Source organism: Citrus clementina, unplaced genomic scaffold (assembly GCF_000493195.1).
Source record: "Citrus clementina cultivar Clemenules unplaced genomic scaffold, Citrus_clementina_v1.0 scaffold_3, whole genome shotgun sequence".
Lineage (NCBI taxonomy): Eukaryota > Viridiplantae > Streptophyta > Magnoliopsida > Sapindales > Rutaceae > Citrus > Citrus x clementina.
The window spans coordinates 40,097,983-40,121,915 of NW_006262339.1; the positions used below are offsets into that span (position 1 = coordinate 40,097,983).

At 31.2% G+C, this 23,933-nt stretch overlaps 2 protein-coding genes across 2 annotated transcripts; one reads left to right on the forward strand and one right to left on the reverse strand.

Moving 5' to 3' along the window:
* Nucleotides 1–9,585: 9,585 nt before the first annotated feature.
* LOC18049023 (binding partner of ACD11 1) lies at nucleotides 9,586–13,155 on the reverse strand. The gene is made up of 5 exons (XM_006443171.2): nucleotides 12,781–13,155; nucleotides 11,704–11,807; nucleotides 11,420–11,495; nucleotides 10,383–10,466; nucleotides 9,586–10,297 (listed from the first exon to the last, which is right to left on the reverse strand). The coding sequence occupies exons 1-5, from the start codon at nucleotides 12,784–12,786 to the stop codon at nucleotides 9,776–9,778; spliced, it is 792 nt and encodes a 263-aa protein (XP_006443234.1). The 5' UTR covers nucleotides 12,787–13,155; the 3' UTR covers nucleotides 9,586–9,775.
* A 2,570-nt stretch (nucleotides 13,156–15,725) lies between these two features.
* LOC18049024 (syntaxin-22) lies at nucleotides 15,726–23,823 on the forward strand. The gene is made up of 7 exons (XM_006443174.2): nucleotides 15,726–16,160; nucleotides 16,822–16,915; nucleotides 17,494–17,633; nucleotides 19,195–19,269; nucleotides 22,758–22,915; nucleotides 23,026–23,126; nucleotides 23,491–23,823. Exons 1-7 carry the CDS (start codon nucleotides 15,940–15,942, stop codon nucleotides 23,554–23,556), a joined length of 855 nt encoding a protein of 284 aa, XP_006443237.1. The 5' UTR covers nucleotides 15,726–15,939; the 3' UTR covers nucleotides 23,557–23,823.
* Nucleotides 23,824–23,933: the final 110 nt, after the last annotated feature.

The following is a 23,933-nucleotide window of genomic DNA, read 5'->3' on the forward strand; positions in this document are numbered from 1 at the left end:
TTTTTTTTGGACATTCTTATTTAATAAATAGATTCTACTTTTTTTTTTTTAAAAAAAAAGGATATTTTAACCAACAACATGATAACAGCATCACATCAATGATTGTATGGTAGAATTCTCATTTATTTATTAATTTTCATATATTTTGTCCAATAATACTACATATTCTAAATATTAATTTTAAAATTCATCTTAATTTGATGTGGCAGTTGATATGACATCTCACTTATAAATTTATTCTAAATTAAAATAGACTCTCTAAAATAATTTATTTTAAATCTTATCCCTTTATTTCTTTCACTACTAAAAGTCTAAATGATTCCCAAGTCATAAATAATCAAGAACTGCATAAGCATCACCATCCCCAAGCCATAAGTGCCTTACTTTGTCTAAATGATTCCTTCAATCTTTTTCTAGGAAAGCTAAATTCTCATGTCCTCTGCTTCAACCATCAAAGAATTAAAACTTTTGTTCGGTCTTATTCCAGCTTGATCATTCAATTCCAACTTTCTTTGAACAAACAACTTCATTACCCTGTTGGTTTTCAAGAAACAAGCCTTACTTGGTGTGTTTTAACTCATGATTATGGTCATATGTAATGGATTACTTCCCACTTTCTGTCCAAAGCATGTTGTTGCCCTTACTTTAGCCTTACAATTTGTTTTGGATGTTGGCTGTAATCTAAAGGGATGATTCGATAAAGATTTTGCCTTACCGCTGCGTGAACATGAAAATGTCACATATTTCAACTCTCCATCGTCTCCTTTGCTAGAGGTTCTTTTAATAACTTCGAATCCTATTATCTTCCCATACATCTTGTAGAACTCAAACAAATCCCGAGCCTTATTAAAAACCATGCCAATTTTTAGCTCAATAATTTTTGTTGCATTTGGTTAATTGCTTATATCGTTCTCATCATCAGCATGATTCAAATAAAGCAAAAATATCCAGCTAATCAAAATCATCATCAATTAATACAAACTCAAAACATCTTAATATAAAGTATAAAAAATAAAAAATAAAAATCACCGCAGCAGTAATGATTTATAGGGAGTCTTCTATTTCTTTTGACTCCAAATCCGTCATCTCATCTAAAAGTTTTGTTCTTCCTAAAGTTCCTCTCTTTGTTCATTTAGTTTGCAGCCAAGCAATTCAAATTCCAGCAATTCGTCTTTTTTTCTTTTTAAGAAGTGCAGATTGTTGAGTGCTAGTAAAATAGTTTGGTAGGAATTACAAACCTATCATGATTGAGAAGAAACTGAAAGTTTTGCTCTCCTTGAACTTTTTCTCTATGTTCGTCTCTATTCATTCAATTTGTAGCCAAAGCCAAAAATGATAGGGTTAAAAGACTTTTAGTTGTGAAAGGAATAAAGAGATAAGATTTAAAATAAATTATTTTAGAGGGGTCTATTTTAATTTAGAATAAACTTATAAGTGAGATGTCATATGAGCTGCCACATCACTTAGGATGAGTTTTGGGATATGTAGCATTATTAATTTTTGGCCTTCAATATTTTAATGCTATGTCAATGATAGTTTATAAATGGAGTCTTCATTAATTAACTCCATCTAGTATCTTATAAGATCTAAGCCTAAGATTTATTGATGCATATAATACAAAGATGATAAAAGAATGTTATGCATTAAAGATGGTCAACGGGTCGGGCGGTACGTGACATGGCATAGGCACGACACGTGTCCGTACAACACGACACGACACGAGCACATTTCGGTAGGGCACGCGGCACGGCCCAACACGCAAGTGGGCTATGTCAAGTTTAGAATTTTAGGCACGTGGGACTTAAAAGTATGGCATGATTAAAGATGAGATAAAGCACGGCACGCAAAAATGCACGTAATAAGCACGCTTCATTAGTGAGTTAGCACGCGGCCCGTGGGCCATCAATAGCATGTGGGCTAAAGTATTATCAAAGTAAATTTTTTTAATGAAAAATAAATATAAAACGTTATGATTTTGCAAATATCTTGAAATTAAATTTTAATATATTGTATTATCATAGGCTTTTAAAAATTAATTTAAGTCTTAGTTTAAAAAATATCCTAATTGTTTTATGTTTATAATTTATTAAATGAATAAATAATATCTTGATTTTAATAAATAAACTTATAAATCATTGCTATGATTTATGGAACTAAATTTATGTATTGTTATATTATAATTGGTTATTATGAAATTAAATATATAGTCGTGAAATTGTGATAAACTAATAATGAAATATTAATTATTACTTAATAAAAATTATTGTTGTTTTTGTTGTTATTATTATTATAGGCTGATAGGTTTAAAAAAACATGACATGCATATGGGTTTAAACAAAGCACGTCAGACACATGAACTTGAAAAAACACACTAAACATGTGAAAAAAAAAAGTTGGCAGATTTTTTTAGCACAGTCATGGGCCCTAGTGGACCTTGATTTAATGCTGGCACGACCCGTTGGCCATCTTTATCATGCACCTCCTATCTATGATTCCACCGCCAGTCCAAATTCTTCTTCATTCTTTGCCTTTAATCTTCTTGGCCCTTGATATTCACAATTCACGCAATTCTTCTAGTGACTTCATGCACCATCCTTTGGATTCTTAGTTGATGACCTATAGGCGCGCAATTTCAAACGCAAGCTTTTTCCGCCAATTATTTTATCACGGGGGCATTTCATCGAACAATTTGATTTTTCCACCAAACATCTTCTGTTTTAACCATTAGAGGTTCTTGATCAGGGTTTAATTAAAAATATGCCGATGACAGAAAATTAATTGTATGATACGCCTAGCTTCGCTTAGTTAACAAGTAATACCTTCTAATCCACCATAGGTAGTTAATGGAACAATAAAATTCATTATTAATTTACAAACACCAATAATATTGTTTATGGTTACTATATAGGTTGGTATTTATGTTATATTCAAGTAAAAGAGTTGTCCCTCACCTCACCTGCGGGTGATATTTCATTGAAACTCTTTAATTTATAGACAATTACCCAACATATGTAATAAACAACAACTCATTCGTTAGTTAACAAAAAATGATGTTGACTTTCTTTACACATGTAATAAACATCATTTCATCTTACTTGAATTCCAAATAATATTAATATGATGAACAAAAAGAGTTTAATGGATTGATGATGTGTGAAGAAGACAATGTCCTTGAGAGTTAAGATCTAAGAGCAAAATTCAAGCATAAAGTTAAAGTTTGAAAAGCTCAAGGAATTGTTTTTCTTTTTCTTTTTTTCAAGTTTTGCAGATTGAATAGCTCATCCAAGAAAGAAAGGATGTGATGTTAACAATTAGTCTCAAAATATTGACGGTTAAGTTTGGTGAAACAAAAGAGTCCAAGGCTACTCAATAAGTTCCTTCTAGTTTTGTTATGTCCGATGATTTGTGGATTAATATAGAAGGACTGAAACGAAAGATCCATACATTGATGTTTGAAAATGAGAATGAATAAACAAACAACTACTTTGAAAATCAAAGTGAGCAAATGAACATTTGTTAGAGTGGGCAGCTATTAACATATCATTGAGCTTGTGCCTAGACTCTGTTGCTTGCTGGTAAAGTTTGAAGATTTCAAATGAATCATTGATGATCTAATCCAGGCACGGGGAACAAACATCTTGCAATCGACTGAAGATTAAAAAAAAGATTAATGCGGAATATAAAAATTGCATCTAAGATAGAAATACTTTTAGTTTCCTCCAATAAATTAAAATTTCAAGTGAAATTTTTATCAGCAGTGTACTATCTATTAATTGCATGCATCCATAGATTAAAGGAGTACAAATGAATAAAAATACACTAATGAGAGCTCCAAGGGTAATATAGTAAAATCTCGACAAATGAATGTTCGATAAATTAATAACCTCACTTAAATAATAAATTCTTCTGGTCCCAACTTGGACCAGTGTACTAAAATAATAATTTCGCTAAATGCATAAGATAATCTTTTTTTCAAAACCTTTAAGGCCCAATGAAAATATAAATTAATAATTAATCAAATATAAAAATATAAAAATATATTTAACAATAAATGACATATAAAATTCATATTTTTAAGAATTTTTTTCTTGATAACTTACATTTCTCAATTCAACTATTTTCCAAAATATGCATCTAAAGTTGTTTATTTTTTTCTTTATTCCTAAATTAAACTCAATTTCATCCTTAATTTTTTGCAAGGAATGCACTTCATGTGACAATTTTTTTTTTTCTTACAGTAGAAAGTAAGTATTTAAGGTTACTATTGCTTGAAAAGCCTCTTTTGTGGAAACATTTAGTAAACTATAAGAGATTCCATCACTTAATCATTTTCACAAGGATAATTCAAAAGATGCTCAATATCCATGGCATTTCTATAGCGTAGAGTAGAAATAACTTCATGTAATCCACGGATGTCTTCATCTTCATAAACTCATTGTTCGTTAGTCACACCATCATCTGATCAAATTTTACAACGTTGAAAACAATTTGCAATGGTTGTTGTCAATGTTCCAAGCCACATGAATAAAATTGATAGCATTCAATATGTTAATTTTTTTCAGATTTGTGGCTCCTATCTTGTAGCCTTCCAAGAAGCTAGAAAAATAACGATGTTGATAATGGATTTTTAATGCTCGAATAATCCCAACATCACATGGTTGAATCTTTGAGGTTGTATTAGGAGGCAAGAAAAATAGTTCAACATTACTCAAGCCTTCAATAACCTTTGGATGGGCTGGGCAATTGTTCACCAAAAGTAGAACTTTTCTGCCATTCATTCTCTTGTCAAACCAATAAACAAATTCTTCAAAAAGTAATCAAATCATCCATACTTTTTGTTAGTTTGATAATGACAATCAATATTGCTAATGTTTACATTTTTAAAGCATCTAGGTTTAGCATACTTATCAATAATCCAAGGTGGTACTTTATCATAACCATCATTGCAACAAACAACAATAGTAATTCTCTCCTTCTCCTTCTCCTTCTTCTGTCCTTCAAATTGCTTTATAGCAAGTGAACGATCTGCTTCTAAACGATAGAATGAACTTGTTTAATCCATATTGTAGATATCTTTCTATTGAAATTGGTCTAATTTAGCTTTTATTCTTGGTAAACTAGCTTTAATATTGTCCATAGCTACCGAACCACTTTCACCAAACCTTTAATAGGATTTAATTCCATGTCTCGTCTTAAACCGGTCGAGCCAACCACTTGAAAAGTTAAATTCTAGATTAAAGTTGCCATACATTTTCTGCAAAAACTCTTTTGCTTTAGTTTGGGTAATTTCTCCAGTCATATTCACTTTCTCTTGATATTGGAGAAATCACTCATACAATATTTTTTCCAACTCGGGATATTTTGTTGGTTTGTGCATTTTCACATTCTTATTCTTCATCTTATTTGACAAATATTTAGCTAACCTTTTAAGAGTATTTGATATTGTTGATTGGCTTATGAAGAGATGAAATTTTTGTTGAGCCAATTGTTGCAAATCTTTTTTACTTGAGGAGGGATGCTCATTTTTATATTCGTATAGTGCTTTCCTCATCTGATCAGTCAATGTAGATTTTTTTACTCCTTTCAAATGAGAAGCCATGATTCTAATTAATTGAGTCTAAAATTAAAAATAATGGATTATGCATTTGTAGAGTTTGTGTTCTATGTTCTATGTTTTATGTACTATGTGTAAAATAGCAACGGTATCACACAAATCTTGTGGCTATTAAAGCCAAATCTCAAGGATTATTTGTCAACCATATCCCTCCTTGATTGGGCTCACTATTCCGTGATTTCTTCCCTTATCTCATGTATACAAAGCATATTCTAGACCAATTTTAGCATATTCTATGATCATAGTAATAATTATTTTTATTTGTTTCTTTTTACACACTTCTTTTATACATGTACTAAGAAAACTCTTCATAAATTAATAAATATTCATTTATCGATAAATTAATAAATTATTCATTTCTCGATAGATAAATAACCTTGCTAAAATAATTTTTTTTGGGTCCCAACAATATTATTTTATAGAGGTTTTACTGAATGTCAATCATAAAATATTATGTGTTAAAGAAACAAGTTTTGTGATTTTGAAGTGACTTGTTCAGTCATGCTACTAACATTGTGGAAGCTTAACAGCTCAAAAGCCCAAGAATGAGCTTTCAATAACATGAGAAGTTTATTTCCTAAAAAAATGAGAAGTTGGGAAAGTATCACTTATTAATGGGCTGCAACACCATACTTAGCGTGCAAAATTTAATTAAGCTCTAAGTATTGACTTTTAAATTTATATACAAAAGTTGTGATATTTAATCCTCTCATTTTATCTCATATGCCCTCATTATGCTTAAAATTATAATAAAGGACAAAAGTTATGCTTGTATTTACATTCCATTGATATTGAACAACCCTATACTTTTTCTAGTACATTATAATATTTGAATCTTTAGTTTTTTCGAAATAAGATATTCCATTCATTCAAACATGGTTGCAATTATTGGCGAGTAGTACAACACAATATTAGAGTATTGATTTTTTATTTTTTATTTCTTCTTCACACTAAAAAATTGAACTTTGGATATTTACTTGTCTAAAAGAGTCTCTAACTCATATATACTTATATAACTTATTATTAACTTTTTTTAAAAAGTAATAGATGATAAATTTTCATCCTAAAAGTGTTGATACAAAACTCTAACACAAAAAGAAAAACAAAAGACAGAGAGATGATAAAGCACAATGAAAATCTAGAAATAATGGGGAAAAAATAAAATAAAGGAAATATTAAAAAGTGGGGTTTAATGAGATAAAATGTGGGGTTGACCATCATCATTCTATATGCAATGCAATTTACAAGCCCAACATAAATAAGCCCAAGAGTGATGTTATTGGCACCCTGCTTTCTTATCTTATAAAACCCATTTTTAAGCATGCTGCATTGAATATACTATAGATAGCATATATTTTAATAAAACTTCATTTCAAAAATACCCTTATCAATAACCAGTTAGCCATCAATAGCTCTTTTAAACCATAATCTAGTTAACCACTCAGCCAATTTCCCTCACAATTATAACAAATAATGGAGTAGAGGTAGTCTACTCTACCTCTACTCCCTTATTAATGTGAGTAAAGTAGATGTCTCTTAAATATTAGTGAGGATAAAATTTTAGGTAGTGTTTCATAAGAACTTATGTAAACTAGTCACAGTAATAGTCTGATTATAATAGTCAGTGTAAAAAAAAAAAAAAAAAAACATAATCTAGTTCATCTTGTTTTCATTATGCAACAAGCTCTTAGAACCATTAAAATAATATTTATATTTGACCTTTTTTTTAGAAATAAAGATATTAATTTATTTGTTTCTTTTTTCTTTTTTTATCAAAACCAAATTCTAACCAAGATCAAGAAAAAAATCATTAATTCAATTTTTTCCCTTGGATAAATCCTATTAATTCTATGAATTTTTTTTTTGGCTATGATTCCATGAAATTAATGTAAAAGTTTCAAGTAAAAAAACAAATAAACGATTAAAAGTCTAAGGCTTCGTTTGGTACAAGTTATTAAATAGAGCTTATAGGAGTAGAGCTTATACTAATAGAGTTTTTGGACAAAAAGTCATTGGGTGTTTGATTGTCAATTAAAAAAGCTATTTTGAACCATTAAACTGTTTGGTTGTGTAAAACTAAAAGTGCTTTTGCGCAATTAAATTACAAAAAAGAATATGTATTCATAATGATATAACATGTAACAAAATGCATCTAAGCTATCAATTAATAATAAAAAAAAGTTCAATCATTTATTCAATTTTAAAATTTTAAAATTGGATCATTGATATATTCTCCCAAATAAATAATACTATCCAAATTAAAATGATAATCAATAATATAACTGAAATGTTAACGGAACTTGAGAAGTGTCGTAATTTGATCATGTTCTTGGTCCATTTCACGTACGTTGAATGAACTTGTACTTTGTTCTTCATTGTTCTCTTCCCTTTGATTCTCACTTTCACTTGTAGGAAGCAATTCGTCATCATTATCAAAAGGTTGAAATTCTTGGTCATTATCTACATATTTTCTTATAAAATTGTGAAGAACCATTGAAGTGATCATAATTTTCACTTGCTTACTAAAAGGGAAATTAGGTATTTGTCGCAAAATTTTCCATCTATTTTTCCAAACACTAAAAGTCCTCTCAATTGTGCATCTTTAGGAAGGTTTGAATAATATAATAAAGACAAAGACGAAAAAGTAGTAGAAAGCATTACCTGGCATGCTCCTCACCAAAAACGTTGGCTATGATTATGATTGCTCTCTCAAGCGTTGGGTATGTGCAGGGTTTTGCAAAATTAAAGTGTTGGCTATTAAAAGAGAGAGAGAGAAAAAAAAAAGTGAAGTGGTGGCAACAATACATTTATATGGCGGCAAAAAATTTTTGTTGGGTAGGTTTTATGCAAAATAGGGTATTATGTAATTAATGAAATATTTTAAAGATGTTTTTTATATTACATATTTTTTAGAAAAGCTCTCCAACCTCTACTCCCAAAAGCTCAAATTTTGGAGTTTTGCTAATAGAAGTAAATTAGTTTAGTTAAGCTAAAAAAAATTTATTAAAAAATAACCAAACACCATAAAAAAATTTAAAAAGTGCTTATAAGATTAAATAAGCACTTATGGGATTAAATAAATATTTATGGAATTAAATAAGTAATTATGGCCATTAGATAAGTTATACTAAACATGCACTAAATTGTCAGTGGCAAATAATTAAGGATCTTAGTTGCAATGAGGGTGTGAGATAGTGTGAGAGAGAATATCACTTGCCCAGTAATTTCAAAGGAAATAAATTTTTAATTTTTAAAAAATAATTAAAGGGGTTTTATAAGCTTAAAAATAGGCTGCCGGTAGCTCTACTCGAAGCCGAACATGGATAAACCCAAATAAAGCCCAACATAGAAAATCATCTCCCCAACCCAATGAGGTTAATTTGCAAGAGTACAAGGCTTATCAATTAGCCACATTCCCCAATCCTAATCGAAGTTTACGACCAATTTTCTGTTATGTTAGTGATATATGTTTTTGTGATACAAGATGTTTGATGAAAGTTTGCTAGTGGCTATGAACTTGAGAATTTAGATTCTGGTATCTTGGCTTTGTTGTTCCATTTCTTGTTTTGCATGTAGAAATGAAAATCAATTATGCATCAAACTGTGTTCATTATGTTTCTGCGATACTTTGCTTGTGATCTGTCATATACCTGCTGATTCACTGTTGCCTGATCATAGTCCAAATTTGAGTAAAACAAGCAACTATAAGCGTCCCATACATCTAGCTTCTTGATAAGATTGCAACTACTGAATTTGATTTTAGCAGTAAACCAAAACATCAGTGTGTAAGTTGCGCAATTTCTAATACATTTCAGCTTCTGGTCTTGCCCAAGTTTTGTCTGATTACGATCATCCATTCAAAGCAAACAATTACCAGGGGGGGAAAAAAGAACAGGTAAAAAGAAAGGCCTTGATGCAAACAGCAAGAATGGACATTTGATGATGAAGCAAGCATTTTCAACCATAAGAGATGCACTCAACGAGAAACTGTTTCTATTTCTTTCCTGGTAAGGAAACATACCCAACACTATTCTACACCAACTAATTCCAATACTTAAAGATTCTTCAAATGATAATATTCACTCTCTTTATGAAGATATTTACATAGCATTTAAAATACCAAAGTATTGATTGATCTTCAGCACAAAGAGCTGCAAGTTCTTAATTTGCAGCAGATCTTGGAAACTCCGTATCACTAACCTGAGAGTAGCCGTCTGCTTTTCGAGTCTCTTCCTCTTCAGCCAGAACTTTTTCTCTAGTCTTCTCACTCACTTCCCCTGCTGCCTTTGTAACCCGATTAAATGCACCAGTAACCCAAGAAGCCCCAGTCAGCACATAACGATTCTTCATGATGGCAGATCCTGCATTACTCACTGTCTGCTCGGCAGCTGAAAAGGCAGACTTGGTCTTCTCAGAAACATGAAACTTTTCATCCATTTCCCTCACTTTGTCATTGACAAGAGTGGTTCCTGCGCTTATTTTCTCAGTGAAACCAATCTTCTGATCCAGAGAAGCCACTGTGGCTGTGGCAGTAGAAGTGAACCGATGCTTCTCATCAAAGGCCTTTGCTTTCCCGACAGCATCTTTGCCCAGAATAAAGCCCTTGGCCAGCATGGTGCTTACAACATCCTCTGCCTTATGGACAACAGATTCAGTACCGCCTTCATTTTTGTTTTCTCTTGCCTGAAAGATTGCATATTTTGGTCACATTAGACAAATTATTTACCACAGTAAAATTAAAAGCAAATGCTCTAAATAAAGATATTACAGTTGATGTAACTGAAGCAGCAGCTGGCGGCTTGTAATCGGGATCCAATTCTATGGTAACAGACTGGTCAACAATTGTTGCCCCCTGAAGAAAACAATAACCACATGAAACGTATATGGTAAAATGTCAGTTTGGCAATTCTAACCCTACACAATCAGAGCTTCTTTCAAAGAAGAAACATATCTGCATTAATACAAACAGAGGTGATCTTTTTTTAAACAACACAAATGAGATGCACTGGGAGATACAGTAGAGCAGATAAATAACAAGTCTAGATTGACTCCAACAGTGAGTGGTGATGGTGAAATTCTGATCCAGTGTCCATCTTTCAGGGTCATGAGATGTCATTATAACTTGACACAAAAAAGACAGTAAACTGTACAAGAAAATTGAATTCAAAAGGTTTTCAAATACAAATATAATCCAACAGGAAGGTTTTTGGCATTAAGCTCCATAACTTTGAAGAGGATGCAAATAATGGCATGAATTTAAAAGATGCAGTAGCTAGTACTAAGACAATGACATGCACTTCAAAAGTTTCTAAATCAAGTGCTTAAAGTACAGTACTTAATTCATGACCATGCTTCTTCCAATTTAGATACAAGTTCAACCTCCTTGATGAGCGATGACCTTCACTTTAAGATAAACATCAATCTCATCTCACTGGTAAGCATTTTGGATATTTTAAAGCTCAATACTGGAACAAAATATCCAAGGGGCCCGCCTGAGTTTAGTGAAGAAGTTTACTTAACTTCAAAGCTGAAGCTGTTGTTAAGAGCAACAAAACATATATCATGACCAATGGACTTTTTATGAAAACCTTTGAGCACGTCTGTTTCTCTAAGTACCCACAATCCATAAAAACTTAAGGTTAAAGCATGGCAAGCATAACATGATTATTTTTAGCCTTTTTCAGAACCAAACCCTGTCTCTTCTAATATAAGCCAAAAATTCCAGAAATCACACACAGTAGGGAATTGGCAAACTTTTAATCTAGTAAAAGTAATAGAACTGAAAGCAAGAAGATGAAGGCACACCGAAAGGAGAACTGCAGTTTCCGCTCCTTGGGGATCCTTGAAGACAACACGAGCAATTTGAGATCGCTCATTGTCGCTGAAAGAAAAACATAGTAGTATAACTACATAAGAACCTTAGCATATGCTTATATGTATGCTTAAAGGCAGTAAATTCTTCACCTGATGTTAGGAACAAAAGTCTTGACTGAGTTTAAATATCCCCAAATTTCTTTTTCTCAAATAAAAAGGGAGGAAAAGAGAAATACAAAATAAAACTAATTTTGAATAGCTATTAACTAACAAACCTATGCAGCTCAACATGTTCAATTTCACCAGAAAAGGAAAAGAATTCCTTAATATCTTGCTCAGTTGCCCCCAAAGAGACATTGCTTATTTTCACTGTTCTTATCTGTAACAATAAATAACACATCAAGGAGAACACCATCAGTCAAAACTCATATAAGAAGCATTTCCATTATAACTAGAACAGAAAAATTACCATGGAAACTTGAATTACAAAACTTATGCATATATCTGTTTGAATGCAGTATTGCAATTAATTACCATTAGAATCTTGAATTCAACTAAACAGTTAAGACTAAAAGAAAATGAAATTATCAAAAACATCTACTAATTCCACAATCATGATATGAGAGAAGCAAAATAAGAAAGATCGTTCAGATAAAACTACTGACAAGCCTCGGTGAGGCAGATTATGCCACAGGTGATAATTCATAGTAGTAATCTTTACTTGCTACCGATACAACACATCATAATTAGGCAAGCAAACAAGGAAGGCTTTTATAAGACTTCTTTTAATAAAAGCATCATCTTTTATTCATGAACTTGGAACCGGAGAACAGATTGAAGCAAAATAAGACGCACAAGTAGAGATCCATCAGAAGCACCTTGAACAATTATACAGTGAAACTAACTAAATCCACCCCCCCCAACAAAAAAAAGGTCCTATATAATCAAATTAAAATTTGTTAAGCAACAGGTAATAAATGTTAAAACTTGCAGAGCACCTTTTTTTTTTGGGTAACTCCAAGTAAAAAGATTTCATAGAAACTATTTAACAAATTAAATTAGCCTCCCTAGCAGACATTTCATTAAAATATTTAAACATTCCAAATCTTCCACCGGTTTCCTACACTTTTTCTCAGCAACCAAACAGATCAACACAATCAAAAACTCATTTCCAATCATCTTCCTTCAGCTACCGACGGTATCAGTGGATAGGTTTAAAAATCACATCTTAGTTTATTCTTAACTTAATAGCACAAAATCAACAAAAAAACAAGAAGAAGAAAAAATCACAACGAATACAGTTAAATTTAAATAAAAAAAAAAAAAGGAAATAAACAGTTACGAGTACTAACCATCATGGAGTCTTTCGTTCAGATGTTCAATCAATCTCTACAAACGCCAATTTCTTACACAGAGGTTTTGATAACAAATGAGATTTATTTATTTATTTATTCCAAAACAAAAAGGTTTTTTGAAACTTAAACTCGAAGATGGATGGGAGATTGAAAATCTAAATTTTAAAAATAATGGCAAATTCTGGGGTGTGTTCCTCTGCGTTTAACAGCGTAGGATCTCTAGAAGCTTTATGCTAATTGGATATTGTACGTCGGCTTAAAGGATAAAGTCGATGAATAATGTACAATTAAGTAAAGCGATAGGTGCGAGTTTGTTATGGAATGTGACTTGTGGGGGATTTTTAATTGAACAGATGGACATGGCCTTGGCGTGTAAGGAGGATGTCGCCATGTGGGTGGTCACGTGCTTTTCATTTTTTTTTTCTTTTTTTTTTTCTGACCTTTTTTGGCCTGTTGGAAAACGCAACCTTGAAAGATGGAGTACAGTTAATTCTGTGCTCCTCACCGCATTTTATTCTTCTTATCCTTTCGCCACCGCCACGCTCTTATCCCGTACATCTTCACAATGCGCGTTGGCTTTGGCTCTTGTACCTTGTACAATTGTTCAAATCCAAATTATGAAATTAATACGGTAGATTCTGAGTTTAAATCATAATTAAAGAAAATTTAACGGTTTTTTTAATTAAATTTTTAAAATTGACATTTAAGGCTTTAAGGGTGCGTTTGGTATACTGTATTATATTATGTTGTATTGTATTATTTTAATGTTAGTGTATTATATTATGTTGTATTGTATTAACACTGTATTATAATAATGTTATACAATGTTTGGTGCTACACTGTACTGTATTATTTTTTTAATTAATTTAAATTAAATATTATATTATATTAATATTTTATATTATATTAATATATTTAAATTGCATTAATATTTTATGTTATTATTTATATTATTATTAATTTTAAATTAATATTATTCAAATTTATTCATATTTAAATATTTTTATTAGTTATAATAAATTATAATATAAAAATAAAAAATATACTATTATTGAATGATAAATTATTTATTTATTAATTTATATTAATAATTATAATGTAAAAATAAATAAAATAAAAATATTATATTAAATTAAAAACTATATTTATTTATTATTTTAGTATTATAATAATAATAAAGCAAAAAGCAAAAGTTAAAAACAAAAGAAACAAAAAAAACAAAAAAAACAAAGCTAATGCGTCAACTGACGCATTAGCTTTTCCCGACTCACAGTCGGGATTAGCTAATGCGTCAGTTGACGCATTAGCCTCCCACCCCAATCCCTTGTAATTTTGTTCCAAACATGAGTTTGGTATTATTTTAATATAAACAATATTATAATACCCATTTAATACTACAACCAAACACACCCTAAGTGTATAATATGCTTGTATTAATCTTTACCATCCACACCGTGCGTGCTATAATGCATTTGTACAAAGTCTATTAGATTGGATATGTTTCATTTGGGTTTGATACTTTGATTGATGGATTTAAACAAAATTACCATAAAGAAATAAATTCTCATCTTATTTATTTACCATAAGTTTTGTTTTTTGATTTGTGAATATATAATTTTTTTTAATATACACTTGTATGTTGCAATTCAATTGTAATAATATTGAACTAAAAGTATTATTGCTGATCCCAAAGATAGACCGATAAGCTAAAGTCTCATTTGATAGAAAGAATCAAAAGAAGCAGTTGATATTGCTTTTGGGTGCGGTATTTATTTTTGGATATAATATTTTGAATGGTTTTTGGTAACCACTGGATAATTTATGTGATAAGAGATTGAACAACTTCTTTGATATGAGATGAAGTCTTAATAGCTTGATCATTTTCTAAATATCTTTATTTAGCAAGCCATCTAAATTTGACTATAAAGAAGTAGGAAGCTAAAAAAATAATTTAGGTTTTGATTACCATACCTTTAAAAGCGAGAGAAGATGAAATAATTGTGAATTTTGTGGAAATTGAGATAAGTTTTTTTGAACTCCACTATATCACTTAGGTTTAGAGTGGAGGAGATTTTGATTCTCCTTCCTCTTTATGTAAAACCATGTGTTTTAATAATTTTACTATTTATTTTTTAGTCGGTCATTTAATAATTTATCAGTTGTAAATACAATCTTTATCTTTTTATAACTAGTGCTAAATTTTTTCGTAACTATTGTATATATATATCTCTCAATATGCTGAGAAAGCAAGAGAGGCATTCTGTCAATAGCAACACTTTGTATTCATAAAAAAAAAAAAACAATAAAATTCTTTTTCATACACACTTAGCAAAATCTTTTAAACATCAATTGGATAGCAATTAACAAGTGAATAATTTTAATTTCTTAGTTTTAATTTCTTTATCTTTCGGGTTAAGAAATTTTACCTAATTAATGAAAATATAATTTATATTTAAAGCATCAATAAAAGACTAGTTTTTGTTATTATTCAATGGAAAAAAAAATTAAAAAATGGTTTTTGAAAATAAATTTTTGTTTAGACAAAAATATTAAGAATTCAGTAAAATTTTTCGCTGATTTTCTAAAAAGTTATTGTGAATACGGTTGTCTTCGTTCATGTTTTGCCAAAAGAAATATGGTTAAGAAAAACGCTTTAAACATGAATCGGGAGATTAGAAATATTTTTGTAAGCATGTTTTCAGAACCGGTTCTCTAATAAACTTTGTACGCATGTTCGCTTCTCGTTTAATCCGGAGGATTTGAGACTCTTAATTTTGAAATTGTGTGGGAATTACTTTGAGATAATCTTTATATTGGAATTTGATTTGTGGGCTTCTGACCCAATTGTACCTATCAATATAAGGACAAACCGGTCCATAGACTGAAATGACTGTTGGGCCCAAAAGGGAAGCTTCCTGCGGAATTGACTTAACAAGTACAACCACCAACAACAAGAACAGTTCAACACAAAACGCAACACAAATTTGAAACGAAGACAAAACATCCCTCCTTGGATTCTCCCCAACGCGACGTTTCCTCCATTCTATTTCTCTACAAGCAAAAAGCATCATCAGCAAACAAAACTAATTATTCGAGTTCAATTCCAAAAAGATTTACAGAAACAAAAGAGCAAAAAAAAAAAAAAAAAAAAAAACTATGAGCTTTCAAGATCTCGAGGCTGGTGTGAGGGTTCCTCCTCAAAATCCCTTTAATGCTGCTAAACGAAAGCAGCAGCAGCAAAGTCAAAGCCAATCGCAGGACGCGTCTCAAGCCGTGGCCGCTGCTATTTTCCAGATCAACACCGCCGTTTCCTCCTTCTATCGCCTTGTCAATTCCCTCGGTACCCCCAAAGACACCCTTGACCTACGCGATAAACTGTGAGTATTTTATTTTATTTTTAAAAAATTTTATTTTTCAATTGTGATTCTTATTTCGGAAATTTTGTTTCCTGGGGTTTTTCACTTTAGTGCTTGTACATTATGCTGTAACTGATTGTACTCTCCGTTGCCGCTAGTGTAATGTTGATGACAAAATTAACAAACAAATAACACTTCTTAATTAACCATTGGTTGATTAATGTGATTAAAAATATGTGCTTTTCAATTTTCATCACTGTTGATGCTGTTCTGGATTTTTTTTAAAAATAAATTTATATTTTTTTTCTTCTTTTGCGGATGAAGTTTGGTGTAGTAGAAATTGCAAATTGTCAATTTACCGGAGGATTATAGTAACTTGTGATAAATTTTTTTCCATCCTTTTCTTCCTAATCTTAAATTTAACTGGTCAACTTTTTAGCCTGACTTTTCTCTTTGTCTGAAATTTATGAAGAAACTAGAGCGAAAATCTGTGATTTGTTTTCATCTACCGTTATTTTTTCTTAATTCTCAAGTCCTTTTCATGGATTACAAAAACAACGGGCATATGCCTTTTGACCTTGTATATTTTAGATTCCTTTGATATCTTGAGGTACTGTAGAAAGTAAAATTTGAATCGTTTGTTTGTGTTTTTAACTTTTTATTGCTTTGAATTGGCTGGCAGACACAAAACAAGGCTACATATTGGGCAATTGGTGAAAGATACATCAAGTAAACTTAAGCAAGCTAGTGAAGCTGATCACCACACAGAAGTCAGCGTAAGTAAATATGAAATGTTCTATTTATATAAACAAATGCCTGGTTTTCTAGTAATGATTATTGAATTTGCATTTGTTATTCATGTTTTCATTGTGCGTGGTTAGTTTAAGTATTGCTCTTCTTGCTTTTGGAAATATTTTCCCCCCAATATTCATGTTTAGATTTTATTCTTAAGTGGTATTTTCATTCAGTCATCTTAAGCAACCTTAACCTGCCACTGGTCTTTTCTACCTTATTACAACATCTCTGAGTCTCTGGCTTCTGCACCACTCCTTCTGTGGAGCCTTCTTCTTCATCTTTCAATCAAAATAGCCAATGCCCCCTCTTTTAAGTTAGCCCTTGGAAGTTCCTTTAGATTTTTCTCAGTTAGCATTTAATCATCATCAGCCAGTCCTTTTTTTTTCCCCCCTTTTCTTTCAATATTCTTTTTCTCGACAATTCTATTCAAACTCACCCATTTCTTTGAAAAATTGGTAGGATAGGGTTCGGTTCCACATTCATTTATCTACTCATTATGATGTGTGAAGGATTTGATTTATGTCTTAAGCACTGAATTTTTTTTTTCATTAAATTGCAGCCCATTAGGAAGATTGCTGATGCTAAGCTAGCAAAAGATTTTCAGTCTGTTCTTAAAGAGTTTCAAAAGGCCCAAAGGCTTGCAGCTGAGAGGGAAACAACCTATGCACCTTTTGTTCCCAAAGAATCTCTTTCATCTAGGTAATTTTAACTAAACACTTGAACTATTTATGCTTGCTTGCTTTGGTAAATCCTGACTGCCTTCTGACTTGGAGTAAATACTGTCTCCTATTTTATATTAGTGATACCAAATGGAACAGAAGGAATCTTAATGCCAATAAAATTGAAATTTCGAGAGTATGAAAACTTGACAAAATACAAATAAGTCTACACCTTGGAAAATTTATCAACACAATTTTAAGTCCATAATGTCTGTGTTTTATAAATGGTTTAGGCACGCTACTTTTTGATTTGTATCTTGTTAAAGATTTGAAGATGCATTAAGAGTTAACAAAAATCCATTAGTACCTATAATTTATAATATCTTGGATGAAAATGGTGGAAGGAAGTTCAGGGGTTCTAATTTATGTCACTAATCTGTATCTACCATTATTCTTTGCTTTTGTCCCCTTCTAGGGGAAAAAAGGGAAATATATATATATTATATGGCCAATCATTTGTGGCTTTAACATGTAGATGTTGTCTAATTCACTGGAACTTGGCTAAAAAGTGTGATAAATACACACACATGCTCCGCCTCCAGGTACACAAGCAAATATAGTATTATTTACAGTTTCTGCTCATTGGACAATGCTGTATACTGCTGAGCTCATTTCATTGTGCAAAGGATGTCGATTAGTTCCGAGGATGTATTCGGAGAGTTTTTCACTTTGAATCAATATGAGCTCGATATAGTGTCTGTCATTAACTCGGTTACAATTTCCTAGTGAGTAACTTTCGGAAGATTATGCTATTGTTCACATAATTATCGTTTTATATAAGTTGCATATAGATTATCTCATTTAATAACAATTCTGGTGCACGCACAATATACCGAACTAGTGCCTTCAAATAGTTGGTACATGTTTGGGAGTCCTGTCTAATGTACAGACTCTCAGAATTCACAAAATTTTTAATGAGATCCTAGCCTGTCCTGGACAATTTGCACATTGAATGGAATGATATAAAAGAATCGGGAGATGATAAAGGATACATAGACATCTTAAGGGATGTCTAATCTATTCTGCTTTTTCTTTTTAGATAAGGAAAGGTATCTCGTTTGTCTATCTTTTGTCTATCTGTCATTAATTCTATCTATGAATCAAGTCGAAAGGCTTCATTTTTGGTATCCCAGAATGGATTGGATCGTGTCCACTAACGATCTCATGCTGAGTCTCAGGCAGCGTCTTGGACGGCACGGACGAGCCACATGCAGGGAAACTTGCATGTGTGGTTTTGGCTGGGAACCCCAGTATATTATAGTATAATGTGTAGGTTCTTGTAATTTGAGTGAGATTGTCATGGCGCAAAAGCTGAAATGGTTTGGTATTCCCATGTTCCCTGTATTGGTTATGTTTTTTGTTTCTTGTCTAGCAGAAACTAATTGAGCTTCATTTGATCTCCCAGAAGCAGAATGGTGGTTTTGTTATAATCATCAACGTTGGGACATTCTGCAGTTGCTTGTAGGAATAGTTAGATTCTTTTGCTGTTTTATGATCATAATTCGTATGCTTTATTTTGCTTTTCATCAACTGTGATGCAGCTACTCTCCCCAGGAACCAGAAATAAGTTCTTCGAGGACTTCCCAACAGCAACTTCTTCTTCAAGAATCGAAAAGGTAAACAATTACTCTGTATTTACATCATACAACCTTACATTCATCAAATACTAGTTCAGTACAGTTTCCTGAGACAGATTAATAATTTTTATTGCATTTAAGGATATAAAATTCTTTCTCCACTTAGATTGCCTTCGAGGTAGTTCTTCTGAATTTGTTGTTAATTTGAACTACGACATATTGAAAGTGTATTTCCTGCCAACCCACCCTATGCTAGGTGAAGCTGTGGTTTACTATGATCTCTCAGTCCTACTTAACAGAATATGTCAAAAAGGAATATACTCTTTTCTGTTCTCCACTCCCGCAAAATTTCTTTAATGACGCAGTGGCGTCCACTTCATGGGCTACTTGAGATGCGTTTTTGGGTGTTGTTCCCTTTGAAAATGTAAACTGTCACTTTTCGTCATTTGCTAGTGGAGCATGCCGGTTTATATTGTATCAAATTGTTGATCTCTTGTTACTTATGGTCTTTCATATGCTTTCTAGTACTTGGGAGATGCTAAAGCAATCCCGGTTTTGAACACTGGAAGGCTGCAGAAGAAGGTGCTCTGATACCAATTGATGCATAATTTTGAACATAAATCCCATGATCTTGCATATCCATTCAAACATATGTTTAGAGAGGCACAATTTGTTGCCTTGATTCACCATTTTGCAAGATGCTGTTGAGCTCAATAATTGTAGAACCAGTGATCTTAGACCTTAAATCCAAAACTCTATTTAATCTTCTTGTTCAGCTTATGAGTGATATTGAACCATAGATCCAATACTCTATTTAAGCTTCTTGTTCAGATTATCACCACCCTGCACATATACACAAGAAATAAATGGGAGGTAATTAGAGCAAACTGCTCTTGGCCAAAGTACCAAATGGCCGAATAGTAACTCCCAATGGGCCAGAGTTAAATACTTTGGCTGAGTGTAGGCTCTTATGTATTAGTTATAAAATTGTTCATCCCATTATAGTGCTTTTTACGCATTTTAGAGTTGGTTATGATTTGGGTGATTGCTCACATTTGACCTTTTGTTATTGTCACATGAATTAATTAGGTTGTTTTCAAAATATCTATGTTTTCTAAATTTGTCACTAGAATGACTTATACCATCCAAGTGGGAGATTTTATTTATTTCTCATATATTGGGGACTAGTATAAATCATTCTAAGTGCTTTGGTTGTGTTTGGTGCATAGTATTATAGTGTATTAAAATACTGTTCACATTAAATTAATACTAGTATCATGTTTGGAAGAACATAGGAATGGGTTAAAGTAACTGTGCTAATGCGGCAGTTTGCCGCGTTAGCTTGCGTTTTTTTTTTTTTTTTCTTTTCGTTGTTTTGCGTTTGCAGCTTGCGTTTCTTTTTTTTTTTTTTTCTTTTCGTTGTTTTGCGTTTGCAGCTTGCCTTTTTTTTTTTCTTTTTCTTCTTTTGCATTTGCTTTTGCTTATAATAATAATAATAAATAATATAATTTTTTAATTTAATATGATATTATATAACATTTTTATTTTTAAATTATAATTTAATATAAATTAATAAATATATAATTTATTATTCAATAATATAATATAATATTTTTATTTTATAATTTATTAATAAATTTATAATATAACATAACTAATAATAAATATTTAGATATGAATAAATTTGAATAACATTAATTTAAAATTAATAATAATATAGAATATTAATATAATAAAATGTATAATTTAAATTAATCACAAAAAAATTAATACAATACAGTGTAGCACTAAGCATTGTACAACATTATTATAATACAGTGCTAATGTAATACAACATAATACAATATACCAGTATTAAAATAATGCAATACAACATAATACAATACAGTGTGCCAAATGCACCCTTTATGTTTTATCAGATTAATATGTGTCTAATGTCAATTGTCAAATTTTAAGGAGTAATTTTGATAGACTCATTTATTAGATGATCATATAGGGTGCGTTTGGCATACTGTATTGTATTATGTTGTATTGCATTATTTTAATACTGGTGTATTGTATTATGCTGTATTGTATTAGCACTGTATTATAATAATGTTGTACAATGTTTGGCACTACACTGTACTATATTAATTTTTTTGTAATTAATTTAAATTATATATTTTATTATATTAATATTTAATATTATTATTTATATTCTTATTAATTTTAAATTAATATTATTCAAATTTATTCATATCTAAATATTTATTATTAGTTATATTATATTATAAATTTATTAATAAATTATAATATAAAAATAAAAATATAATATTATTGAATAATAAATTATATATTTATTAATTTATATTAAATTATAATTTAAAAATAAAAATATTATATAATATTATATTAAATTAAAAAGTTATATTTTTTTTATTATTATTACAAGCAAAAGTTAAAGCAAAAAGCAAATGCGAAAGAAGGAAAAAGAAAAAGAAAAAAAAAAGGTAAGCTAATGCGGCAACTGCCGCATTAGCTACAGTACCCTTAAACCATGTCATGTTCTCCCAAACATGATACAAGCATTAACTTAATGTGAACAGTAATTTAATACCCCCTTAATACTACAACCAAACACACCCATAGTGTGTTGATAAGTCTTATTTTGTTACACCCTATTAGTAGTATATTATGGACAAGTATAACCTTAAATTAAATAGAGTTTTGGATAAAGGTTCAAGATCACTAGTTCTACAAATATTGAGCTCAAGATCAAGGTAACAAATTTTCTTTCCCTCTCTAATCATGTGTTTGAATGGATATGCAAGATCATGAGATTTAAATTTAAAATTATTCATCAATTGGTATCAGTGCACCTTCTTTGCAGCCTTCCATTTGTTCAAAACTAGGATTGCTCAAGTATCTCCCAAGTACTCCTACGATGTGTACAATCCTGAGCATACATCAAGCTCCCACAACTAATGGATACAGGACCGGCGGCATTTCAGCTCTATGTATATTATTACTTGTACATTGAGACTTAGAAAATTTGTCACTTTTCTGGACCAAGTAAACAAACCTCTTGATAAGATTCCCACAGTTAAGAACTGAAGATTAAGAAACAAGTAGGATCCTGAGACTGCTTGGATTATAAGTGGATAATGAGGCTTTAAGCGAGGGAACTCTGGCTTAAATTGTAAAACATTGTACTATTTGAGGTGAAACGGTGGATGTTTACCTTTTATATTGGATATTTGGCAATAGAGAGTCTGTTTGACTATTTTAGAGGACTTAAGGTGCAGGAACAACTTATGTGCATCCTTTTGTAAATTCTTTCCTTTCAGTTTTCTTCATTTACCTTTTCAAAATCTTTCTTAGTAAGGACGGGTCTCATATAGAACAAGGAGGTTAATTACCAGTTCTATAATACTGCTAAATTCATCCTGTGTCTGTACTTATACACTTCATTCTTTGAGTGCTTTATAACATTGATATTGGAATAGGTGCTTATGATTCATCCTGTCTATTCTATAAATTTTATTTAGACAAGAAGTTGTACTGCTGGACAATGAGATCACATTCAACGAGGCCATTATTGAAGAAAGAGAGCAGGGGATCAAAGAAATTCAGGAACAAATTAGTGAGGTAAATGAGATTTTCAAAGATTTAGCCGTGTTGGTTCATGAGCAAGGAGTAATGATTGGTGAGCTTTCTGTCCTGTATATCAATCAATTAATTTCTGAATTTCCTTTCTTCTTGCTTAAAAATGTTGTATCGACTCTAGCATTGATGTCAAGCATGCTGTTCTTTCAGATGACATTAGCTCTAACATTGAGAGCTCCCATGCTTCGACTGCACAAGCTACCACCCAACTTGCGAAGGCATCTAAAATACAGAAATCTAGTTCATCTCTGGTAAAGTTTGATCAATGAACCATTTTCTTCTTTTCTTCTGATCACGATTCACGTGTTGAGATAATGTGAACATGCCTGAAACTATATCTCAACCTTAGCTTTTAGGTTACGAGTGTTGTACTTTACGACGACAAAGATAATTAATGGGTCTGTGTGGGAAATTGGGGTGATAGATGATGGCGTAGGAATTCTAGCAAATAAATAATTTATCATTTGTCAATATTTCTCGGCAGAACTGTTTTAAGGACAACTTTTGTTCATCTTTTTTGTAGACTGTCCTTTTATGATAACATATTTATAGATTGTTCTTTGGTTCATCCTTCTGGAAAAGGAATCTGATGAAACAATTTTTTTTTTCCTGCAGAGTTGTTTGCTATTGGTGATTTTTGGAATCATTTTGCTTATTGTCATCATTCTCATTGTGGCTTGAGGCCGATCAAGGCGTGGCCTCCTTCAGTGTTTCTGTGGTCGGATCACGGATGTATAATGTCCTTGTCGAACTATATTGTACATGTGGAAGAAAATATCAATATGCTAAAGTTCTTTTGTATATATATTATATATATGACTCTTTATGAGGCTCTTACAGCCAAATTTGTAAACAATTTCTTGTTCTTGCTATTGTTGTCAATGAATTCGAAATTTTCGGCATCAGTTGCATTTATGGAGCTCAGTTGTTATTGTCCCACTTAAAGAAGACCTTATTAAATATTTTTACATTAGATAATGTGGATGTCGCGTACTCTTCATCGGTTCATCCGATCTATATTCGCCCTTCCTTATCGAGTTTAGCAATCAGTAATTGGG